Source organism: Chamaea fasciata, unplaced genomic scaffold, assembly GCF_029207755.1.
Source record: "Chamaea fasciata isolate MVZ Bird 193981 ecotype frontalis unplaced genomic scaffold, bChaFas1.0.hap1 SCAF_3, whole genome shotgun sequence".
Classification (NCBI taxonomy): Eukaryota; Metazoa; Chordata; class Aves; order Passeriformes; family Sylviidae; genus Chamaea; species Chamaea fasciata.
The window spans coordinates 53,057,468-53,082,366 of record NW_027094088.1 but is presented as its reverse complement, the minus strand read 5'-3'; the positions used below and the strand labels follow the sequence as shown (position 1 = coordinate 53,082,366).

Here is a 24,899-nt window from a genome sequence, read left to right as displayed (position 1 = left end):
TGAAAATACCAGCAGAATTGTGACCACTTTATCCACTTGATCCACTTGGTGCTATTTGAAGGCCAGCATTTGACCTCAGCTGTGTCAGATCCTCCTTATTCTCACTGTATAGTTAATGTAGGAACCTGCCCCCCTCTTGGAGACGCTAGTGGTTTGGGACTCCAGATACACAGGTTTAATCCCAAACTGGCCACTCACAGGCTGTGCGATCTTGGACTAGCTAATTCACCAGAATGTGCTTTATTTTCCCCATCAATAATTTGGGGGTAATAATTTCTAACCAGCCTCTGTAGAGGCCATTGAGCTCCACGAATGCCACAGTTCACGGAAGAGCTGAGAAGTGCTGGTTGTGCTATTAATGACAGTTTCTTTCTGTCTGACTGGTGACTGTTTCCTTTTCTCTTTGGACCATTGTGTGACTGTATTAGGACAGAAATTGAGAAGAAAGAAAGGAACTGCTGGGGATAATAGGTATGGTGTAACAGGGACAGCTTTCTGTCTTATTATCCAGACTCACTGCTCAGCCAAAACTGGATGCATTTGTGTCTGCAGGCTGGACTGACTCAGACTTCGTAGGGAGTCATTTCAAAGACATACAGACCTCCCTAATGACACTTAGTTTATATAAAATCATTCTAAAGAATCTGGGTTTATTAAGTAATTGTGAGCAAGTTGGACCCTGGCACCGAGTACTCGTTTTGTAGCTGTTGGGATAGTGCTGCCTGTGCTGTGATCTTTGGGCTGCGGGATCAGGCAGCACCACAGGAACATGGAAGGGTGAGAGACAGGACTAGGAAGGGGGAAACTGTAGAACAGCACATTTATTGTCGTACATTGTTATATGAATGTTTTAAGAGCTCTATGCAGCTGCCAATCTTTGAACAAGAGAGCTTTTTTGTTTCCTGTTTATTCTTGCTCTTCTTACTACTTGCAGCCCTCTTCGAGCAGAGAAAGCACCTTATTGCTGTACTGTAAAGGACTCAGATGCTGATTTATGGTGTATATCTGTATGTATGAATTTGGATTTGAATTCAAATGAGAATCTGTGTCACTGTCATAGGTATCTAGCATTGAGAAGCAATTGCCTTTCAGTGGTTATGTGCTATATTTAGTACAATTCTTATGAATATTTTCAACCCTTGTCATTCTGTCAGAGTTGTCATTGAGGAACATGCTCAGGTCAGAAAGCTTTTGGTATGTCTTACTGTTGGAGGAGAAGATGAGACCGTATGTGGCATAGAGATCAAGAAAATGTCTCATTTGCTACCAGTTTTTGAAGTAGCAATCAGCGCATTGCTGCATTCACAGGAATCTGTGAAGATTGTCAGGCTCAAAAGGTAGTTGGCTGAGAAAGTGCAGACTTAATTCTATTAAGGTCTTGCAGTAACACCACTTCTTCTGTTTGATTAGCATCTTTTCCCTCTTTCCTGTTCGATTAGCATCTTTTCCCTCTTTCCTGTTCTTTTTGATTGTTGTTTTTGTTCATGAAGTTTAGTGGCTTTCTACAAGAGCATGTAGTGATAGGACAAGGGGGAACGGCTTTAAACTGAAAGAGGGTAGTTTAGATTAGATAGTAGGAAGAAATTCTTTACTGTGAGGGTGGTGAGGCACTGGAACAGGTCGCCCAGGAGAGCTGTGGATACCCCATCTCTGGAAGTGTTCAAGGCCAGTGTTAAGGATGCTGCTCTGTGACCTGGTCTAGTGCAAGGTGTCCCTGGCCATGGCAGGGGGTTGGAACTAGGTGGTCTTCAAGTTTTCTTCCAATCTCCAACCACTCTATAATTCTATGATTTTCTGTTCATGAGAGTGAGCCCTGCAGGAAGCCAGCAGATGGTAGACTGGCTCTACAGCCCAGTATCTGTGCTGCTGCTGCTTTGCTCCCAGAAGTTTCTGCAACTTTGGTCCTCAAACAAGCCTCCAAACCCTTCTGGGAAGTTGGTACAAGAGCAGATTAAAGTGCTTAGATGTTCTTTTTGGGAACAAGCCCAATTCAGCTGGTTTTGAAGATCCAGATGCTTGTGAACTTTAGAGGCTGATATCTTTCTCAACGGCAGTATTTCTTTTAACCTCTTTCTTTAGTTGTTTCTGTCCTAGCTCTTCCTCTGTCCCCATTAGGTAACAGAAGCCAAAACTTGGATAAAAGTATTTTGACATTCTTTTGCCTCAAATCTGTGTGAAAAGGTACAGATGCTTTTTTTTTTTCAGGGAAACTTTCAAAAACATTATATTGGAAATACATTAAGTGAATATATATTTTATGTTGCATTTCCATGTAGTGTAGCATTACCTTGAGAGAGCTCTTGTCTTTGTGCCATATGACCCAGGTTCTTCCTTACAAGCCTGGATCTGGGGCTGAACCCCGTTCTTACAGTGTGCCTGTGGTTATGCTTAGGAGTCTTAAAATCCTCCTTGGTCCCTGGCAAGTTGATGTCCTTGATTTTATCATATTTACTTTTTGTCGTAATGTTTGCCTTTATGCACTGCAGGTTGAAAAAAGTCCCTTAAACTACTCCAGATTGTTCAGTCCAGTACTGTAGAGAGGTCTTCCTTCTACACTGACCTTTCATTAGAAAAACTTTTTTTTTAATCACCTCCTGTCATCTGTTTTCAGAAGAGTGTAGCTGTAATTTCTCAATGCTCTTCGTTCATCTCGTTGAGAATTTCTGTCCTAGAATAAGTACCTCCAATGTCTGCCATTATCAGTCATGAAATAGTTGACTCATTGACAAAATACAGTACTGTAATTTGTGGTTAATATCATGCAGTGGTGATACAAAGTGGACACCAAAAAGTAGTTAGTGTATGATTCAGGAATAGAGAGTGTAATTAGAAAAGATGATTTAGCTGCACTGGATATTTTTTTTTTTTTTTTAGCAAGAGAATTAAAAAAAATCAAGAAGGTTAATGACGTAATCTTAGTCCGTGGTCCATGGGAGCCTTTTCATCTTTCTTTCTGTTGTTAAGAGTAGCATTGCTGTGTCTTTAGTGTAGTGACTGTAGATTTAAATTTTAAAAAGCGAGGTTTGTCAGTTTTACCCTTATTTCTGGAGCTTTGTTCTCATTTTGCTGGATTGTGATAAAAATGAGAATTACTTAAATCCTACATCCAGAGAGTCAGGCTTTGGACTCAGAGACCAGAAATGGCTTAAAAGTATTATGGAGACTTCAAACGCTTGGGCTGTATGAGCAGGGATGAGTCTCAAATGAGAGCTTTGTTAAATAGTAAGAGTATGCACAGCTTGAGTCTCAGAGCAGTGTGGATTTATCTCACAAAAAAAACCAAAAAAAACCAAAAAAAACAACACCACCAATTGGGAAGAAAATCTCTTTACTGTGGATGAATTATCATATCCTCTAGATTTTGGCTACCTGCTGAGAGGGTAAGTTAGCCTGGATCACATAGCTGCCCAAAAAGAACAGGGTTTAGGATCTGTTTGTGGAGTATATATATTTCTGGCCTTCAATCTTTTTTAATTCACTTCACATTAGAGTTGTGCATTATTTATAGTGAGTGTGGGAGATGGAAAGAGTACTGTGGTAGAAAGAAAAATAAACCTTTCAATCATGAATTCTGTTTTTGGCTGTGATGCCAGTTTGGGGCAAGATGCCAATAATTTTGCACCCAAAATAGAAGTGCTAAAATCCCCCAAAATTCACCAGTCTCACTCATGATCTGAATATTTTCTCAGATTATAGTTAAGAAGCAAAGCACAGTCTTGAGGCATGCATCAACCTCATGATGAGAAGAGCAGGTCATCCTCTTTTAACTCGTGTCCTCCTGCTGCCTTTAATGGCCAGAGAGGACCTCTGTGTTCAGGGGTAGTAAAAAAACCCCTCAGCTTCTCATGTTTTGTTCTCCAGTGCTTGGTGCTCCAGCCTGGGCCATACATCATCACAGGCTTCCTCTTGGCTTGGGCCAGGTGTGCCAAGAGCTCCCTCAGAAGCCACCCAGGTTTTGGAGCTCTGTAGGACGGTAGCCTGCCTTTGGCTCTGGGGTTTAACAACACAGGTGAAACTCAGTGTAGAAGTTGAGCAGTGTTGGGCACAAGAGGCCACAGCCATCAGATGAACATGCTCTACTGCACAGCCAGGCTGCCTCTGTCCCTGCTGTGCTGTCAAAGGGGCATGGATACACTTCCATGGACAGCCTTGTGGTATCACAGCTTATTCAAGAAGCTTATTTTCCTACACCTTTATACTTGTGAGGCGTTCTTCCTGCAGTCTGATATGTGGTGTGGCCACTCACACAACTGCAGTGGCACAACTGAAGGGACAGTAAGATGGGAACCAGCTGTGGGAACAAGCAGCTAAAATGAGAATTTTGCTCACTGAAGAAAATTTATACAGCAGCTCCCCCTGAGTCTCCCACAAAGAGTAATGCTTAGAAGAGTTCTCTCAACCAACCTGAGAGGGTTTGTATAGCCCTAAGCGCTGCATTAGCACTGTTGAACAGTGCCAACTTTTTGTTCAAAGTAAGCATCAAGTCATGCCATTTCTTGTATTTCTTGTTTCAGTTACAGCTGAACTGTTCATTCTGTTTAGTCCTACGGTAAGAATTACTTGAAGAGTTGTTTAGAAAACAGGAGGATTGCATACTGCGACTGTCAACTCAGGTTACTTGTAAGGGAAGGCAATGCTCTGTGTTGTTAAAGCCAGTCAAATGTTATTTATTTTGGGCCTCAATACAGAATAGCGCAATAAACCCCTGTTCAGCCTAGGTAACAGAGAACATGAAGGCATGCTTGAGAAGAACAAAAGGATCAAACAACATGGGCAGGTTTTTGGTTTGTTGTTTGGTTTTTTGGAGGTTTGTTTTGGTTTTTGAGTTGTTTTTTTTTGTATATGTTGTACTTTTAACATACTTTACTTGTTCTTCTGTGGCTTCTTCAGACACTGCAAGGGGGCACTTTCCATGTTTGAAGTATCATACCTTTAGACATTATATAGCTGTGATGAGTAGTGCAAAGAGTAAGACACAGTGATTCAGCCTGAATCTCTTGTAGAGCTATTATCTCTCCTTATCTCATAAGAAAAGTTGAGACTGGGTCTATAGGATAAGGGAGATAAGGTCTATGGGAGACAGACCTCCTCAATAATCTCATTATTTTCTTAGTTTTCTTAGTTAATGTCTATAGTGTTCATTTACACAAGCATTCAAAAGTCATCTCAGACCCAAAATTTTCAAATTTAAACTTAAAAATATTAAACTTTTCCAGCTTCTTTTCTGTTAAACTGTTATTATTTGTTATTCTACTCTTGAATTAAAATACTTAGCATTAAAATATTTGAATTTTTTTGTGTGTTAAACTATAAATGAGATTACTTTGTAACCTTCTGGTGTGTGTTGAAATCTAACAAACAGGGAGAAAGTTACAGTAAAAGTGTTCCCTTACCCAGGTTTTAACTCCAGGAGCATTTTTCCCTGTAGTCCTTCAAGTGAGAGAAGCAGGAAAGGGAGAATCTATTCTTCCATCCAGAGTAGATCTTGGGCAGTTCCTCTGCCCTGAAGTCCTGCAGCTGGGATCCAGTAACTTGATGGTTTTTTGTGTGCACCTTGCCTGGAGAGAAGAAAAACACTGTCTTCAGAAATTGCTTAGCTCTGGGACTCTCAAAGGGAAGTAAGCCCATAAGGTATTCCTACTGCACATAAAAATGAACCCCAGAAAGCCAAAATGCTGGCAGTGGAGCACACAGCTGAAGGAAAAAAAGAGGAATAAATAGCAGAATGTGCTTTAAATGAAAAAGAAGCTGGAAGTTGGTGAGAAAACTGATGGGCCTGCTGGGTGGATTGCTGTGCACAGGGGGAGCAGTTCAAGAAAGCAGAATATTGCAGAAATGTTAAATTATTTATTAGCACAAATCGTCACCGTAGATTTGTGTCCACATTTATTGAGAGCTTAAGTATGAGGTGGCTGAGGTATTGGACGAAATATATACAGTCTTATTAGAAATAGCATAGTAAGAATGTGGAACTATAAATGTGTTAGAAGTCTCTAGGAAGCATCTAGAGAATTACATCCCAGTAAGCTTATACTGGTAGTTGGCAAATTAGCTGAAATAATAATTACTGACAGGTCATAATTCATAGCTTGCAGCTGTTGAGATTGCACAGAAGGAAATGTTGCCAGACTGACAGGGAGAAAGGTGTTTTGGAATATGGAAAATCGTTTGATTCAAATCATGAAAGCTTTTAGAAAGTTTTGTTGTCCTTCGCAGGTGGTTATTCAGAAACATGGTATGACTAAGATGGCTCCAAACCTGTATTGAACATAGAAGCAAAAGGTGCATTACCCACTTAGATCTGTTAACAGTGGTATGTTGATAGATCCCCACTTTAAACATGTTCTCAGAAGCATGAAACAGCACTGTTGTACCATTTTGTCTGCCCCATTAGCCCTGCTGAAAGGCAGAATTGGGAATTACTTAAATGGTGTCTGATCCCTGAGCATGGAGAGCTGTGAGGCTGCCAGTCCTACACCCTCCTTGGAGAGCTCCACTTAGGAAGGAGCTGGACCTGAGAATAGCAAGCCCTTTTTCGGTATGTGGATGACTTGAAAAATAATAGTAATAGAAAAAATCCAAGTAATTTTGAAAACATGTCGTTAAGAATGGCCATTAAGAATAGGAAAAGTAATAAAGAACAGCATGGAGAATGTTACCAGAAGTAAAAGCCAATATATCAAGAACGCCCTTGTCTCACCTCAAAATAGCATTCAGGAGTTAGTGGGAGTTCTGGGAACACAAGATGAAGCTGAAAAAGAATTGGGGAAGTCTCAGTCGTGGAGTGTAACTGAAGAAAATTGTGACTGTTTACCTTAGAAAGCAGATGAGTCAGAGAAGAGGCGAGCTAAAACTGTATAAACCAGCAAATGGTAATGAGAAGGTAGATTGGGGTAAGTTTCTGTTTGATTGTCTTAGAGCACTAAAGTGAGTGACTATTTAAATAAAATCAGAAGGTTGCAAATTCCAAAACTGATAAAAGGAAATTTTTGTTCAGATCGGTGATTAACATGTGAAAGTCACTACAGCAGTAAGCTGTTGGGCTGAAGAATTCAACAAGGTTTTTAAAAGGTTATTTTAATGGATATCAGAAATCTTTACAGCTGCTACAATCCATGTTGGCCAGTTTTGGAGGGAATATTAGACTTAAGTTTTTAAGACTAGCTACCAGGGATATCTTCATATTCTGTTGCTGGTTGTTCCTTCTTAACATAAAGTGTTAGGTTAGTGATATCATTCATTAATAATTGTATGCAAGGTGTGAAATTACTTCTGATTCTCAGTAACAAGCTAGAGAGAACCCCTGTGTGGGTGGTGCCTGAATTCAGAGGGGCTTGGTCTCTTTACAGGCATTGAAACAGAGTAACCCAGGTAAGGGTTTTTCCCAGCATCTCTTGAAGCAAGCAAGATCTATGGCTAAACAGATGCATTCAGGGATGGGATTCCATAAATGTGATGAGGTCAGGAACTGATGTGATTTTAAATTTGGGTAGAAGGTGTTGAGTTGCCTTTTTTTTTTTTTTTTGGTCGTATGTGCATTACACGTGTGAGTAAAATATCTTTGTCTCTTAAAAAGGCCCTAAAGCAAGAGAGCTTTCTGCATTTGTGTTCTGGGGTTCGTTTCACTTACAGTGACTGGAAGGCATGATGTAAGGAGCTGTTGTCTTCGCCTGAAGCCTTCCGTTAAACTGTTAAAAGAAATAATCAAACCTAAGCTAAGAAAATTATTGGTTTTGTTTGCCTCCAGAAGTGCATCTCGTTAGGGCAGTTCTAGTGCTCATGGTTTTCATGGATATGCATGTGAGTATGTGATACGTATGTGAGTACATAGTGATGAACAGCTCATTTTTGTCCTTCTTTATTTCTGTCAAGATTTTGGTTGGATTAAATTCTATTTGTCTATATATGAATTTGACACTTGCAAGACATCAGCAGTCAGTTCATGTTGTCCTGCCATTTTACCTGACAGTAACCTCCCCAGGCACAGTACCTGCAGTCTTACATTCACCTCAGGGGTGGTGTAATTATTCTCTTGAGTTGTGCTTCTTTATAGGTGACGTGATATTTTAGGATAATTCAAAATATTCTGAAAAATAATTAATGATGTTGTATATAGATTTCAAAGGTATGAGTTAGATATTTGAAAATACCTTGGAAATCAAATCCTCCTGCGAAGGGAAAGCTATATATGCAAAAAAGGAAACTAATTTCTGCTTAATTACCAGAAGATAAGGTAGTTCCAAAATGTTAATGGAAAATGCTGATATTTGGCCTTCAAATGGCAAGCATAATGCAAATCTGCTGGTTGGAATCAGTGAAATGGTATGGAAAAAACCCTCCCTACTTGAGAGTTTGGGGAAATCAATGCCTAATAAATTGTGCATATGCCTATGCAGTAATAACAACAGAATTTTAGAAACATTAAGAAGGCTGGCATGATTTCTGTTAAAACAGCATTAACTAACTGTGGGTCATAAATGCAAATAAGATTATTAACTCTAGATGACTTGCTTATGGTTACAGTATCTCAGATATTGGGTTTTCACGGTATTAACAACAGACTCTCCAGTGCAGGAGTCCACATCACATGGTTTTATTTTTAGTACTGATAAATCTAATATTTCAAGATCACACGAAGCTGGCCACTGAAGGTTTCTCAGTGGCTGCCTCTCCTGCACTCCCTCACTCTGCAGGGAGACACTGCCCAGGGCTCCCTGAATCGTACTCGATCCCACTTAACAGAGGTGTCACCTTTGGCAAATAGCACGTTAGGAGCAAAATCATTCTTCTGACACTGAGTTTGGGATCTGGTGATTCATGCAGTGTCAGGATGGTTGGGAACATGGCTGAAGGCCAGGTAGGATGCCCTGCCATGGCTCGTACCAAGCAGCGGTCAGGTGTGAGCTCCATGAATACTTGGGCACAACATTTCTGTTGGTATTTTCTACAGGAATGTGGAAACTTTGAAAGAATTACTTTGTAGAAATGATGGCAAAGTGGGATGTAACTGCAAGGATGTGGTTGGTGTTGACATGGAGGTTTGCTGAAAGACTTCTGGCTGGTGGGCTGGGATGGTGGGCAAAGCAGGAGGCAATGGTTGCCATGAGCTGCATATCCAGATACCAGCTGAAGCTCTGGGATGGTGGATGATGGAGGAAGCTAGTAGGTGAGAGCTGTGGCCATGGGATCTCTGTGCTCCACTATTTAGGGATGCTTAGCTGGAGCCTTCTCAGCTCAGCTTCATCTCCTGCCCTGTGCTAGCTGAACTTGCTCATGAGTCAGCTTTCTGGGGCTCCTTCACTCCTGCACCTAGACTTTGAGGTACTTGATGGTCCCTGTAGTATCCTTGTGTCCAGCACAGAGTACCCTTCGGTACTGCATAAAGAACTTGGTGAAAATCACTCTCTGTTGGATCTAGGGTCCCAGTGTTTATTCCGTGCTTTTGATCTGTGGCCCTGGCACTTCATCTCCCTGAATTTGGAGAGAGGAAGACTGCCTGATTTCTCTGTTATGATGTGATGCACTCAGAACCACCCATACAATTAATCTTCCTCCCAAGACCACTAGCTGTTTGATATGGGCAAACAATTTCCAAGTAGAGTTGTTTGATCATCGTGCTAGTGTTGTCACTGCTCTAACTATTAAAGGTTTCTGAGAAAGTTGATGTTTCCTGGGCTGTTTCACTCTTTGCTTTGTAGGAAATGTTGTGCTCTGGAAATGTAAGCAGACTAACTGTTCAAAGTGTAACAAGAGCACACACAGAGCAAAACTTACTGGAATGACTGATTGCTTGCAGACATGACAATAGCTGGCAGACAATCTAGGCAGCCATCCCCGATACTGCCAGACTACAGACAGGCACAAAAATGTGATTTAATCATAGTTACGGAAAGGCACAGATCATTCCTCTTTACCCTCCTGCATAGAATAGGAATGTTCTATATGCTCTATAGAATAGGACCTTATCACATACTTACCCTGAAGTGATAGGTCTTTAGTCCATATATGTGCAACACTTCAGCACTGAAATGAGCATTAAAGTGATACCATTCTGTAAAAACATTAGAAAATTAAAGTAATTTATGTTCATTAATAAACCAGTTATTTTTCTTAACTCTCAGTTAATGAATAAGAAAACAATGTCTTAATAACAGAACCACTGAACTGCAATAGCCATGTCAGTTAAAAAAATTCCCTGCTATATACCTTTTCACAATATGTGAAAATTTGTATGAAGTGTTTCCAAAGATTGGCTTCATTCCACCTTTTCTTTTAGAAGACTGTTCAACTATTCCTTTCATTGCTGAAAGCTTTACTTGATATTTAACCTAAAATACAGTTTCCTGAATATCATCCTATTTCTTACAGTAACATGTAATAATATTGTGCCTTCCTTGTTTTTCATGTCATTCCAATACTTGCTGACCCTTAGTATGACTACTTTGCCAGTATGCATTCTTTTATTTTATTATTTGCCTCTAATATAATATCTCAAAACTTGGATTGCTTTCCATGTAAAAATCTTTTAAGATGGATAAAACTTACTTTAAAATCTGTAAATCATAAAGAAATGAAAATCATGCATAGAATGAAGGCAAATATTTTCTCCAGCCCTGTCTGAAGTAATGCTGTGGATGCCTGATAAGGGGTCAGTATTTTCTGCTTTTGAGTTTGAATTCATTGGACTGTGACAGTCAGAGACCTGCTGGCAGTGCTCTCCCTAAAGGACCCCGGGATTCCTTTGGCCTTCTTGGCCACCAGGACCCACTGCTGGCTCATGGACATCTTCTTGTCCACGAAGACACCCAGGTCCTTCTCTGCAGAGCTGCTTCCCAGCAGGTCAGCCTCTAGCCTGTCCCGGTGCCTGGAGTTATTCTTCCTCAGGGGCAGGACCTTGCATTTGCCTTTGCTGAACTTCAGACAGTTCCTCTCTGCCCCTTTCCAGCCCACAAAGGCCCTTCTGAAGAGCTGCACAGACCTCTGGGGTATCAACCACTTCTCCCAGCTTTGTGTCATCAGCAGACTCTCCAAGGAGGCATCTGTCCCTTTGACCAAGTCACTGATGAACAAGTTAAACAACATTGGTCCCAGTATTGAACCTTGGGGGATACCACTAGCAACAAGCCTCCAACTAGTCCCTCTGCCACTAATTATGACCCTAACAATGTATTTTAAACATTGAATATTCCATATGCCCATTAACATGCAAGTGACTTGAGATAGAAAACATCTGCCCATTTTGCCTGGTGAAATTTTCTTGAGGATTTTACTGAGAGATAAAAAAAGAACAGAAATGTTTGTACTTACTGATTTTCCTCTCTCTTTTTTGGGGGTGAAGCAAAGGATAAACTAGACTATAAAAATTACAGTGATGCAGTGCGTATAAACTAGCTGGCTCATGCTCTTGGATACAGATCCGACAACTTCCATCTCTGGTCTGTAGTTCATATACTGGTTGGGTTGGCTATGGTTGAATATTGTTGCTCGTTGGTCTCTGCAGGTCAGTTTTACCTCAGTTCCTTGAAAACTGCTTTCTGAACCACTGGTAATCAGTACATTTTTTAATATTTGCATTAGATAAGGTGTAATATTGTCCTTAGCTAGATGTGTGTCACTTATCACCCTTACTGCCAGCAATCTGATAGTTCCATGGTGACCTTTATATCCCATTGGAGTGCCCAGGGATTACGTTCCCCTTTTCAGGCTCATGCAGTCATTTTACAGTTCTGTAGAGCAAACCTTCCCTGAAGAGCTTTCCTAGCCTGGTTTTTGCTTTGTCTTCAAGCCTAAAAACTCCAAAGGCTGTACTTGATCATAAGATGTGCAGTTCCAGCAACATGGGGGTCAATTTTAGTTGAGACTTCTGTGTGCCACAGTGGTAAAAAACAATAGCAGTGATTTGTGCTTTTTTGCCTGTTACTATCCTTCTGTCCGAGTAACTAATTCAACCCTGTATTTATAGCTCCCTTGAGTTCTCTGAAAAGTCAGGCAAGTGAAATTATTGGTCACTTGGCCCACTGCATCATGATACGCTTTTATTTCATGGAGAAATAGCAAATGTAAATAAAACTTCTTAAGAGAGGTTTGCTCTGCAAACAGTCTGTGCAGAATTGCAGGCCAGCCAAAGCAAGGATAGCATTTTCAAAATCTGCTGTTTGGCATTTCCTAGAGTATGGCATTTCTTTATCTGGTGTTCTCATTGTCAGAAGTTTGTATCATACTATTGCAAATTAAGTGGGCCAGTGTGTCTCAGGCCTGAATCAGAACCTCCATGGGGGTAATATATGTGTGTATATATTAACAAAATAATTCTTGGTAGGGATCTGTTGTCTTATTTATTCTGATATGCTAAGCTAAATGTCTTATATGTAAACATTGAGATTTTTAGTTATTGTGTTGTTAACTTAGTTCTCCTCTTAATATCTTTCTCTTTATACCTTTCTGTCCTGAGAGGTGCAGGTGCTGACGGCTGTTCTGTCCTTTCCACATTCCCTGCCTTACTGACTGGTCACTCCCTTACATTGTCCTTCTTGGAAGTAGACACTGTTTCATTTTCCACTTTGTTTTCTGTGTCCATCTCAGCAATTATACAACAGCTGTCCTAAATGCCACTGGCTGAGCGTATTGTGAGTGACTCCACTGGGGCAGCCAGCCGATGGAGTTCAGGTGATGGCCTTGTCCTGGAAGATAAAGCAGGTGTCCTACCTTTGCAAAATAGTATGGTGGAATTTCCTCAATCCCACAAAAGGATTAGGGATGTGCAGTCTACATGAGTCACACGAAGACAGTCCAGGCAGCCCAATAAAAATTATATAAATGCTTTCTTTTCTCAGTATCTGTGACTAATTGAAGGTCACCAGTATTCCACAGGTGGACAGAAATGTTCTGTATGGTGTGTAACTCGCACAGAGGCCATATGGGTGGACTTGATGATTGGGATAACAATAGCTGAGTATTTCAGGTAGCAAAATAGTCCCACTTCAGCAGTGAAGTGCCCAGCTGTACCATCTGTCTCAAATCCACCTTATAACTCAACGTAATTAAATTAGTGCACAGCTATTATCACCTGGGAGATCATAATATATTTGAAGAGCTGATCCGAGCTTCTTCTGAAGTTTGGATTATTTTTAGTTCCTTGTGTTTGAAAAAAAATAATTAGGGTTGAAGTATTGTAGCTCTTGGAGAAATAATCGTGCTTGGACAACACTCTCTGACACTCCTTGAGAATTTTAAGGTCTTTTCTGTTTACATTGCTGACAAAAATCAAGTTTTTACTGGATCTCTTAAAGAGTGAAGTTCATCTCCTTAGGGAGGGGTTGCAGAAATTTTGTGCTGCAGTCAGGTTCTATCTAAGACTTATTTGGTGGACCTTTACAGTGATTTCGGCTAAGCAGCTTCAAGCTAAATTATAGTCTAACCTGTAAAATCATGAAGAGAGTTACTGATCAGCTTCTGATTATAAAATGTCCACCACAAATGCTAATGATGATGCTCAGAAACCTGGAATAATGTAACTTAATTGTTGTACTGTATGAGTTTGAATATCTGACAAGCAAAAAATTATCTGTCACCTTGGTATATTTGAGATAGACAGACTTAGTATATTTGATATGGGCAGATCCTCTGTGTGTGGTTGTGAGACACCATTATTTTTCTGGCACTTCTCAGAATAGATTCCAGAAAGTGAAGAACTTGTGTTCCCTCTTTCCTCTTGTTAACTAGCACAGTTTTATATAACAGAAGTTACATTGCATTTTTAAGGGTTTTCTTTTAGAATTTCCTAGTAGAGTTTTTTTTTCTTTCTTGAATAATTTTTTGTGATTAATATATGCATGTGAAGTTATGAAATTATATTTCACTATTATATGAACACTTGATCCGGAATTTTTAGTCACCGAATTGGGAAGATTGAGTAAAGGGAGAGTGTCTGTCTGTCATAGTCACTTCACTGGCTTTTTCCAGCAATACATTGCCCTGGGGGTATTCAAGATACCATTTACAAGGTGGGAAGATAGTACAGGAATTCCTAAGCAGCTGCAGTTAGAAAGTAGAGTTGTGCTAGTTGATTCTAAGTTGGAATGGTTTTCAATAGTGTTTATTGTTAACCTGTCTCCTCTGTTTTGTTTTATTTGGGTTTTTTTTTGTTGTTGGGATTTTTTTCTTTAATTTTGTTGGGGTTTTTTTTAGGGGGTGGTGTTGGGTTGGTTTTTTTTATGTAATCACTTGGTCCTCCTTTATTTTGGATATTTTTAAAAGGAAGAGCCACAGAGAAAGGCAAGACCCATAGATTCTCTTACAAGGTTTCTATATCTCTGCAAGCAATATTTTTCTCTATTTTTAGCCAGGTAAAAAAAGGATAGTATTTTAAATCTGCTTTATGCTTGGGGTGTTTTGATTGGATTTTTTCTTCCCTCAAAACTTCTAACAAAGATGTGCATGGACTCTGAATTCCTTTAGCACTGATGAGGCATTGGTGGGTATCAGTGAGTGTTATTTTTGTTCTTGAAGCATGAGGTTCATTTACAATGAGCTTCTCATACTCAGTCCAAAAGTGAATGTAAATGTGGAGTTTTATGAAATGGTCCTGATTTATACCATCTGTAATGTAATTTTGTCAGATGTTAGTTAAATGAGCATTAGGCTCATGTACTTTTAATTTAATGTAGACTAAATACCAGAGATTTTAAATCTGCTGCTTTTTTTTTTTGTCTTGTGGGAAAATATTCCACCATAGATGCTCCAGCCCAAGGAACTTCCAGCCCAGCACAGTTACTGCATGTGTCTTATTTTGACAGGAATGTACCTTTCCTAATGGTGTTCATCAGTGATTTGCTAGAAAGAGGAGGGAACTATATTATTCTTGGTATTTTGTTATTATTGCAAAATGCTTGTTCATCTTTAGCTAGAATAGTTGTCTCTGCTTTCTTTTTTACAGTGCTTTATCTGTATGAAAACTACAACAAAGTGAAATATTTTCCTTACAAAGGAAGTGATGAAAGTACTATTTTATCCTTTGCTCATCCTTACCAATATTCAGTTTTGATTTGTTTTTATTTAACTTGAACTTGCCCTTGTGTTTATAGGGAGTGTGTATGGGCAATTAAACAGACGTATCTTACAGCCTAAGTACAGGATGAGCATTGACAAGAGACAGGGGTAGTAATGTGTATGCTATAAAGAAATTTGCCTCAATGGAACTGAGTGTGGCATAATTTTAAAACGCTTCTTCTGTGGAAACAGCTCTCTTATGTGGAAGAGCTTTTGGGCCTTGAGAATCCTTGTGAATGGAAGAGTGTCAGAAGCACATCATAGACCTTCTCGCTGTCACAGTGTTGTCTGCAAGATTGGAGAAGAGCAGACCTCCACCAATTTCCCTTCCAAGAGCGTAATAGTGCACAGCTGTCTTGTGCATATGGGTGGTTATGTCTTAATTTTTCATGCCTTAATTATTTTCCTTCAGATCATAACCAACTATTTCCTTAACAGCCCTTGAAGCAGTATGTAAGTAAGCATACTTAACTGAGAACCAATAGCTAGATACCAACATCTTCTCATCCATGTTAGATTCATATCACCTGTTAATCTTCTCACATGCAACATTCTGTTCTGACCTGTCAAATCTTCTGCTCCCCAAATATATGTGTGGGATATACTTGGGCTGCAGCTAATTTCTGTTGGTGTGGGGTTTTTTTAATGTCCCCCGTAATTGTGGTTGTCTGAAGTCACAATTAAATGTGGTGAGTCCAAAGTGAAAAGAACAATTCCTTTAGAACTGTGAGCCACTTCATTCATAGGAACATTATACTTCTTGTTTGGTACCTGTGAGGAGTCTTGGGCATGTTTTTCTCTAAAGTAGGCGATAACGTAACACATTTTGTGTTCTGTGAACTAATAAAATGGTTATGTGGCAAATCCTTGGGACTAATAGACATTGAGGAGGGTGTATTTCTTAAAATGAAGTGTATCACTTAAGGAGACTTGTAAAGCTTTAAAGCCTTTTTGAGTCCTCATCTTGGCAGTTTACTATCCAGGCCCCTAAATGTATTCAGTGAGATGTTGACAGTCTAGGTATTTTTAAGACAACATCTTACAGTAAAGGCATTCCTTCCTCAAAGCAGCTCTCAGAAGATTTTTTTTGGCCATTGTCTATTCGCCAAAATCATTTCCTCAAGCTTTCAGAGATCAGACTGGCATCCATTGGGAATTGGATGCCAACCAAATGATACCTGTCAAAAATAGGTATATGTGGTGGGTTGGATGCCAGCCTCAAGATACATTTTAAAAATAGGCATGATTGTCATTCATCTGCAAAGCAAATAAACAAAACTTGCTGGGGAGCATCAACATTCTTCCCAGTGGGTGAGCAACCACACTGTTACTTGCAGGGGTTACCAGCCACTCACACACAGAGTGAGTGAGCACTGGGGGAATGGATTCCTCCCCTGCATGTATTCAGAGGGTTGTTGCTGGTGAGCTGCACTGCTCCTACCTGGCCATTCCTCTTCCTGCAGCTGCACAGGTGAGCCGAGTCTTTGTCAGCCTGGTGTGTGCCCTGGGCATTATGAAAACAAACAGCAAGGAGAAAAAGGGAAAGAATTAGAGGAAGTACATCTAACAAAATGGCACAGAGCTTCTAATGTATCCCTACATTGTACTTCAGAGCTTTATCTGAGATGTTTGAGTTAGGGATTTGGAGTAGGGTTTCACATGAAAGCCACAGAGAAGTCTGTGGTCAGAAGAAGGCACAGGGTTGGACCTGGACCTTTCATCTCCATTAAGGTCAGCACTTTCTTGCTGGTCCAGCCCTACCTCTGATTTCATTTAGCACAAGGCTAAGTTCCCAGGTGACTTGCTTAGCTTATTGACAGTGTTATACCATGAAATCAAATTGTAAGCTTTAAAAAAAGAAAGATATTGAAACTCCTTTTTAAAGAGCAGAACAAGCGAGATGACAGCAGCTGCAGAATAATACACTTCTTTCAATAAAATGTAGGATCCTGGGATGAAGGATGTACGAGTGGCAGTGGAAAGCTGTGCCGGTGGCAGCAGCCGAACCCTCGGGGGCTGTGAGCTGCTGCCGTGCCCTCGGCCCAGGGCACCGCTGACCAAAGCTTATCCCGAGGCGGGGATAGGGATATTACATGACATCTGTCCCTCAGGTATCTGGAGGCTGGCTGCTCCAGCTCTTCTAGGAGGAGAGCTCACTGTTATTGTTTAGACTAGAGAAACATGTAGAATTTGGATTGTGTTTTCTGTCTCCCAGAACTCATTTGTCATTCTTTTACCCCCTCGGGAACCTGCAGCCCCTATTGTGAGTTGGCAGTTTTTCTCAAGAAATGTAAATGCCATTATAGATTTGCTATTCTTTAGCTGCAGCACGATATTTGTTATTATATAGTAGTAGTTTCTTCTTAGTAATAATAATTCCTTGATGGATATTGTACCTAGGAAGGTGACAGCTCTGTATGCAAATGAGGCACTTCCATCCAGTTGTAATGTCACTGGAAACAAAAAGTCAGAGCTCTGCAGGTATGGGAGAGATAGGGAGAATATCATTTGAGAATGCAATAGAGGACAAGGATGATAGGAAAGATGGGTGATGCCAACTTGCTGTCTACCACATCTGCTGCTTTTTTGTCTGGTATTAGTAGGAGAGAGACTTGCTTGATGCTCTTTGTGTGATTGAATTAGTTTGAGTGGAGAGAATTATCCTGACTTAATAGTAATTGTGCAAAATAAAGGTAATAAGGGAAGGTGAAAGTAAGAACAGTTCCAAGCAATCTGCAGTGTGAGAAATTAGGAGTGAGAGAACTTAGATGATAACCTTTAATTTAAAAAATACTAATATTTAAAAGACAATTAAATGTTTAATTGAACTGAACATATGCAGAGTATTTAGAACTAAATATTGGTTATAGGTATCGCGAGAAGAAATACCTCGTTAACTACAACTCTGCTGCTTATTCTGGGTGCCTGTTCCAACTTTCTAATTGTATTTTAGTTACAAAAATCCCCTTCAGTTAACTAGCTGAAGTTAGTTAACTAGCCATTGTGCAAAGCTGGCACAGGTTCCTCAAGAATTGATAGGGATGTGTATTCATGCACATACCCATGTTATATGTATGCAATGCATATACACATATGTGCATATATGTATTGCTGTATCTCTGTACAGTGGAGGGAGAGGCACTGAAGTACAGTAGCATGTAAAGGTGGTCATTGTTTTCTCTGGTTCTTGTACTTCAGTCCTCCATTTCTGTTCCCCACTGCACCCCTCTCCTTTTTCTTTAATAGATATACTTAGAGATCTTTTTCACCTCTGTGGCCATTAATAAACTGCAGTGCGTGCCAGTGTGTTGCACCTACTGTATGCACAATTTGTCCATACTTGTAACCATGAGAAAAGATCAAAGTATTTATTAGGGAGTTGCATAACAGGACTACTTCATAAAGCATATAGGTGATGCTCAGTGATTCCAGGTAGATTGACCAGTCCCTTTTGTCAGTGCTTTCTTTCAACTTCTATATGTTCCTATAAAAAGTTGAGTACTTTCCTAAAAGCATAGAATTGAAAGAAACCTTTGGATAGACTGAGTCCTGTACTCTGCTACTGTAAGCAATAGCCTAATCTCCTTTGTTATTCTGTCCTGGGATTAGTTAGATCTTGTGCTGTCTGCTTGGAAGGTGGAACTATTTCAATAACTTTCAGTAGCATTAGAAATATTGTATGATTTATCTGGAGAGGGAAAGAAAGGCCAGCTATTCCATATGCTCAGTGGAGTTACAATGTGTCACATCCTGTGCACCCTGCAAAGATGTCAGCTTCACATGCAATTGCAGAAATGCTCATGCTGGATACAGGAACGTGGCTCTTCAGGTGTAGCAAATTGTGCTGTAATCAAACATTGGCAGGAGTATTCTCTGTTCTCTATTGCTGTGGCAATCCATCTGCAAGCATATCTCCATAGCATATATGAAAATGAATGCTGGAGAAGACCTCTATCTTTAGATCATATGCCTCTCCCCAGTAAAATGGATGGAGGATCAGAGATTTTAAAAAATGAGTCACTGTGACTCACTACAGTATATCCATAATAAAATCTATCTAAATTTAGTAAGGAACTCTAGGAACTAATTGCCCTAGTTACTTACCCCTTTCATTTTTTTGTAGATGTTTGTCCCTTGCTTCTCTAGCAATTATGAACTGCATGTACAGAAATAAGATTTCAGTAATGACTGTTGTGTGCTATCCTAGATTAAGGACTTCTGCTCTTGCAAAACTGATTTGCATCGTATTTTCAATTCTCTCCTTCAAAAATCGTAATGAAATTAGGAATAACAAAAGCTCTCTGAGTGCTTTGGATTTTAGTGGTCTTGTATTGTGTTAGAAAATGTGAAAAAAAAAATTATTAAAAGTGTCAATAGCATGTAATAAATTTAGATTCCCAAACCTGGCTTCTGTTGGGAAGAGATCACATTAAATAAATCACACATTTGCTACTCCAAAATTGCAGTTACTCAAAACTTCTTGTCTAAAATCTTAAATAGATAATAACATTGTTAGCAGGATTAAAATACGCAATCAGTTCTTGGGTAGAGTTTCTAGCACATTTAGGATTAATTAAATTTAATTCCTAAACATCAAGTTGTCAGTTAGACCAGAGATGTTGAATGTCCTGAATGCTGAACTTTTGAAACAATTTTTTTACCGCTATTCCTTGTATAAAAAAGAACTCAAAGCAAACGTAAGACTTACTCAAAAGCTCACAGCTTTGTGGAAAGCATCCTTTTTAGGGGCAAATCATATCCTGTGTGAGACAGTGGTTTAGAAGCTGATTAATACCTGCGATACTTTTTTTTCAAGAGTAGAATGACCACAGTTTGTACTTTTTATAGAACTAAAAAATCCCACAACCAACCAACAAACAAACAAAAATAATTGGACAATACACAAAGGCTGTATGAACCACAAATGGTCGGCAGACAACTTACTTTTGTGTACCAGCATTCTTGCTCTTTTGAGTACGAGATGAAACAGTTCAGACCTTCAGTACCTGTGTGAAGATGCTAAGTGGAAAGCAGAGGACCATAAAGGCAGAAGTAAAAATGGGTCCTCTGTGAGTTGAAGCTGTTAGTGAAAGTAATGATATCTTTGCATTTATGGGTTAGCAGTAAAATTCCTCTTTGTAGAGGGGTAATTCAAGCTCATGTGTTATTTAAGTGTGCAATCAATGGGACATGTTTTCATATGCTTTACGTTTGAACCAGCATAAAAGCCAAAAGTCTTCTTAATACTTAGGGCAATCTTTCCTTTTTTTGTCTCTTCTTCAGAATGTTAAGTGTCTAAAATGAAATTGGAAATATTTAAAGCAGTTGTGGACTCAGCATCTGTACTCAGATGTTAAATGTAAATTACAGCATCATCTCTAAAATGACCTCGTAAAATAACATTTGCTCTGGGTTTAAATGAGTTGAATTTGCAAATTACAAATTTGCTTCCTTATGAGGCTGTTATCAGAAGACATAGAAGAATCATTGTCTCGCTTTCATGTCTGATTATAAAGAAATACATTTCTTTTGGAAGTTACTAATTTGTATCTAATTGGGATGGATGGAGGCTCTAGTTAATCATGTTTACATTCAAATGTACTCTCGGATCAAATCTAAACAAAAGACAGGTTGCACAGAATCTGGATTAAAATACTCTCAAGTTTCAACAAGATTCCTATTTAAAATAGAAAAGAAACAAAACAACAAAGTAACTGTTGTCACTTTGCCCATAATTCCTATTACAAAGTCAACTTGTGTGTCTAATCTATAAAATTGCACGTTTATCTCAAATCTTTGCCAGAATAAACAAGGCAATTTTAAGGCAGGTAGTACCATTTTTAATGGTCTTAGCTGAAGCATTCATGTTACTTGAACAACTAGTTCTCTTTTTTCTCCTAAATTTTGTCTAGCGATTCATTCTGGTACGGTGCAGAATTCATTTGGTATGAGCAGTGTTAAGTGTTTAAAGATCAGTGTTTTAGTGCTGATAAGTACCTTCCACTCATTAACGGTCATCATTAGCCTTAGTAGCTCCCAGCTTTTAAAGATGAAGATTTTTTTCAATGTTATCCTTGAGTTTTTCTTCACTTCTTTCATAATACTGTTAGGCATTGCTGGCAAGTACACTTATATCATTGCTGCATTTTGCCTCAGGGTGAATGAAATTATGACTCTGTACATTGGATTTATACCAAAACGAAAACAAAATTTTGAGAAATCTGTGCTATTCTTGTTTAGGTGAAAGGGACAGAGTGAAACCTCCAACAAAATACATCTGCTTGCATTGCTATAATGGAATATTTTATTTGCTGCTCTTCCAACATAAGAATTTTTTTAAAAAGCTGAATGTGTTGTAATCCATCTAGGGGCATGGTATGATTTGCCCACCTGGAAACAGGACTGATGACTTAAGAGTGCAGCTGCAAGGTTATATTAAGTAGAAGAGTTTTTCTGCAAAATATCAAATGGGATTCTTCTAAGCTGTGTCACAGCAGAGAGGTGATTTGTCTTACTCGCTTCTCCCCATAATCTTTACATATGAACAAAGAAATGGTTTTGCTGTGGTTGTTTAACGGTTCAAGGGTTGATGCTTCGGGCTGGTGAGCTCCACTGATAGACACATTCTTAAGTTGTGACCTTGACGCTGTGAATAGGTGTAGCACTCACTAAATAAGTGTAAGATCATCCCTCAGCTGTCAAGTTTAGGTTTTAGGTATGCATATTTATATCCTAGTTCTGAAAACGACTGCTGATTTCCTTGTGAAGTGGGAAGGGTCTGTCCACTTAGAGCTCATCTTGGAACTGGAATCTTTAGGAGGATCAGTCCATCTCCGTAAACAGCAAAATATATTTCAGGAAAGTTTTGCCTGTTGATTAATTACCCATTTAGTTTTTTGAAAAAGTGTCATTACAGCTGGATGTTTGTTAAGTAGTTGAAATAACACTCTACTAATTGAGTATTTAATATATGTTTACTTTGTTTGCATACTCTCTGTCTCACTAAAATAGCTGAGGGAAGGAATTTACTTGTGTGTGAATGTAAGTGTCCCATATATATCTGCATGGTTTTGAAATAAAACTAATTTTGAAAAAAAGTTTTTTAAGAAAAAGTCACCAACAGAAGGTAAATTGTTTTACTGCTAATTTTTGCTTCAGGCACTAGTATGACATGCTTTTTTCAATTTTATACTGAGGTCTCAAGAGATACTGTATTTGTTAAATTGTTATTAATTAAAAATGAGAGACCAATTTGGTAGGCTTAGATTTGATTAGATTCTCCAGAAAAGCTCAGATAGCTCTAATGTGGAGAGAAGAATCTAAAGCAGCTTTGTATTCCTTCTGCACTCAGTAGCATAGCAACTTTCCTATGAAATTTCTATTTTTTTAATATTTTGAGACTCTCAGGGGTTGTTTTGAATATGAGTATTCAATCTGAGTATTTAAATTGTGTGCAGAGCATGCCACTTTATTTGAAGTCAGCAAGAGGTGATGATTTGATAAAGAGTCTCACAGTCTCTGAGATTACAGTGGGGGAATCATTTGAGGGAGTGTTGGATAATCTGTGCAGGGCTTCCTGTTTGCAGCTTCTGTAATGGAGTCCTGTGTTCCAGTGCTCCCTGTGATTTTATTGAAAGTGTGCAGTGCCTTCCAAAAAGGCCTGACGGTGAGAGATTGTGCATTTCCTGACAACCGTGACAAAACAATTCCAGCTGTTCTTGAGAGGCACCGAGTGCTGGGCCGAAAATTGCTATTTTGTGCATCTTGAGGGTTTAAATGTGATGGTATTTATTTGGCAGTGTTGTTTAACTGGTTCTTGTTAAATAGCTGCTAACACAACATGCAGTTTCGGTAATGCTGTTTTTGTTTGTAATCTTCTAAGGTTGTGCTGGTGAGATGGAATGAACCATTCCAGAAATTAGCAACCTGTGATGCAGATGGAGGAATATTTGTTTGGATACAATACGAAGGCAGATGGTCTGTGGAGCTTGTCAACGATCGTGGGGCACAGGTTCGTATGCATGTTTTTTCTGCAGTCAAGAGTGATCAGGTCCTGAGAGGCCATATGAAGAGGACAAGGAATGATACTTTATACCTTTCTAAAAGCACAGAAGAAAATGAAACCCTTCTTTATTGAAAGGAATGTGCAAGAGTTGTCACAAAGGCACTTGGCAAGCACAGTGCTTTCTCCAGTAGGCATGACATCAGAGCTTCAGCCGGGCTAATAGTTGGCCTGTCTCAATCTATGCACTGCTGCCTTTTATTAAAACAGGAAAAAAATCCTACTTGGCCCATATATCTATTTTCTTGTCTTTGATATGTTAAGGTGAGCGACTTTACATGGAGCCATGATGGGACTCAGGCACTTATCTCCTATAGAGATGGATTTGTGCTGGTCGGTTCAGTCAGCGGACAAAGACACTGGTCTTCTGAAATAAACTTGGAGAGTCAGATCACCTGTGGCATATGGACTCCAGATGACCAACAGGTAATGAAAAAGGGGCATTTAGGGGTGTCAGTTGGGTAGCATTGATATGCTATAGAATACACCTCTTAAAAAGCTGCCAAGTAAAAAGGTCTGTTGGTAAGATCAGTTTTCATCAAAACTGCTGCTCCCACTGATAATGAAAATTTAATTAATCCTGTTGTTCTTATTGGGCGAGTATGATAGTGTATCGAGTTCCCTGTCATCACTTTTCACCCTGATTCACACACAGTCTTATTCAAAGGTAGTTGTTTGAGACAGGAATCTGTTAATTGTACCCTTAATTTGTTACAGCTATCTTATAAATGCATTTGAGCAGAGATACAGCCTGGACTATTAAACATCTGACTGGTCATTTCTGATTAGATTTGTCCAGTCTGCACTTGCAGCAAGAGCAGTTCCAGCAGCAGATACGGTTATGTCTTGCATTGACATAAGCAAATGTATGTAACTGAGTGTTGAAGAGATGTCTCAACCTTATGCAAATAAAATTTAAAAGAATAATTTTTGCTGAGCTTTGAAAAAGCCAGTTAAATTTTTTCTTTTCCATTTTTCTAAAGGATTCTATGATGGTGGACACAGCACCATTTACAGCATGGCTGGAGCTGGGGCACTGGTTTCATTTGCAGGATTTACACTGGTCCCTTGCCTTTCACTGCTGAGCTGACTGGATTGGTCTTTCCTTCCACATGTTTACTGTCACTGTGGTTGTGTATGTGTGTATAATTCAGTGCTGAAGGAAATGATGAGTGTAGAACAGTGCAAAGAGGAACCCTGTTAGGATCACAGCTGGATTGTTTTCCTTCCTTCATTTTATACCGCCATGGGAAGATGCTGGTTGAAGACTCAAGGTACCACTGAATTTAGAATACTGTAAATTCATCCAAGGTAGAGTTATTTTAGGAATTGCTAGTGAAATATAATAGCACTAATAATATACATTTCTGCAGCAGTATCTAATAATTTTAGAGTACTCTGCAAAGAATAATGAATTAATTATTGCAACACTGCTTTTTAAAGCCAGGGAGTCTGCCTGCCTCTTTTTGAATCTAGGGAAGTGTAAATCTTGACAATAAATAATTTACTTGAGATCAAGAGGAAGAGACAAGCAACAGAAGTAGGAGGGGAAGGTAAGATCTAATAGCTCTCAGTCCTATCTTTTAAACATGAGGCTACCCCACTTGCGTGATGCTCAGTTGTTGCTACTGTATTTGGAAATATCTTCACTTGAGTGTTTAATTTGGAGTGGCTGACTGCCTTTAATTCAGTTTAGCCAATATGTTTGTACTCTAATCTGGATGCTCCATAAGTGGTTATTCCAGGAAACAAACACTCGTTCAGTGTTCAGATAAATGCTTTCTAACAT

The 24,899-nt window shown here is 39.3% G+C and overlaps 1 protein-coding gene across 7 annotated transcripts in view; it reads left to right on the top strand.

The window, feature by feature from the left end:
- TULP4 (TUB like protein 4) overlaps positions 1-24,899 on the top strand; it is a 159,202-nt gene that overhangs the window by 78,839 nt on the left and 55,464 nt on the right. For all 7 annotated transcript variants that reach the window (XM_066179023.1, XM_066179017.1, XM_066179019.1 and 4 more), the window contains 2 exons: positions 22,931-23,059; positions 23,375-23,536. In XM_066179023.1, the coding sequence (XP_066035120.1) occupies positions 22,931-23,059; positions 23,375-23,536 (291 nt within the window). The remainder of the gene's footprint in view (positions 1-22,930; positions 23,060-23,374; positions 23,537-24,899) is intronic.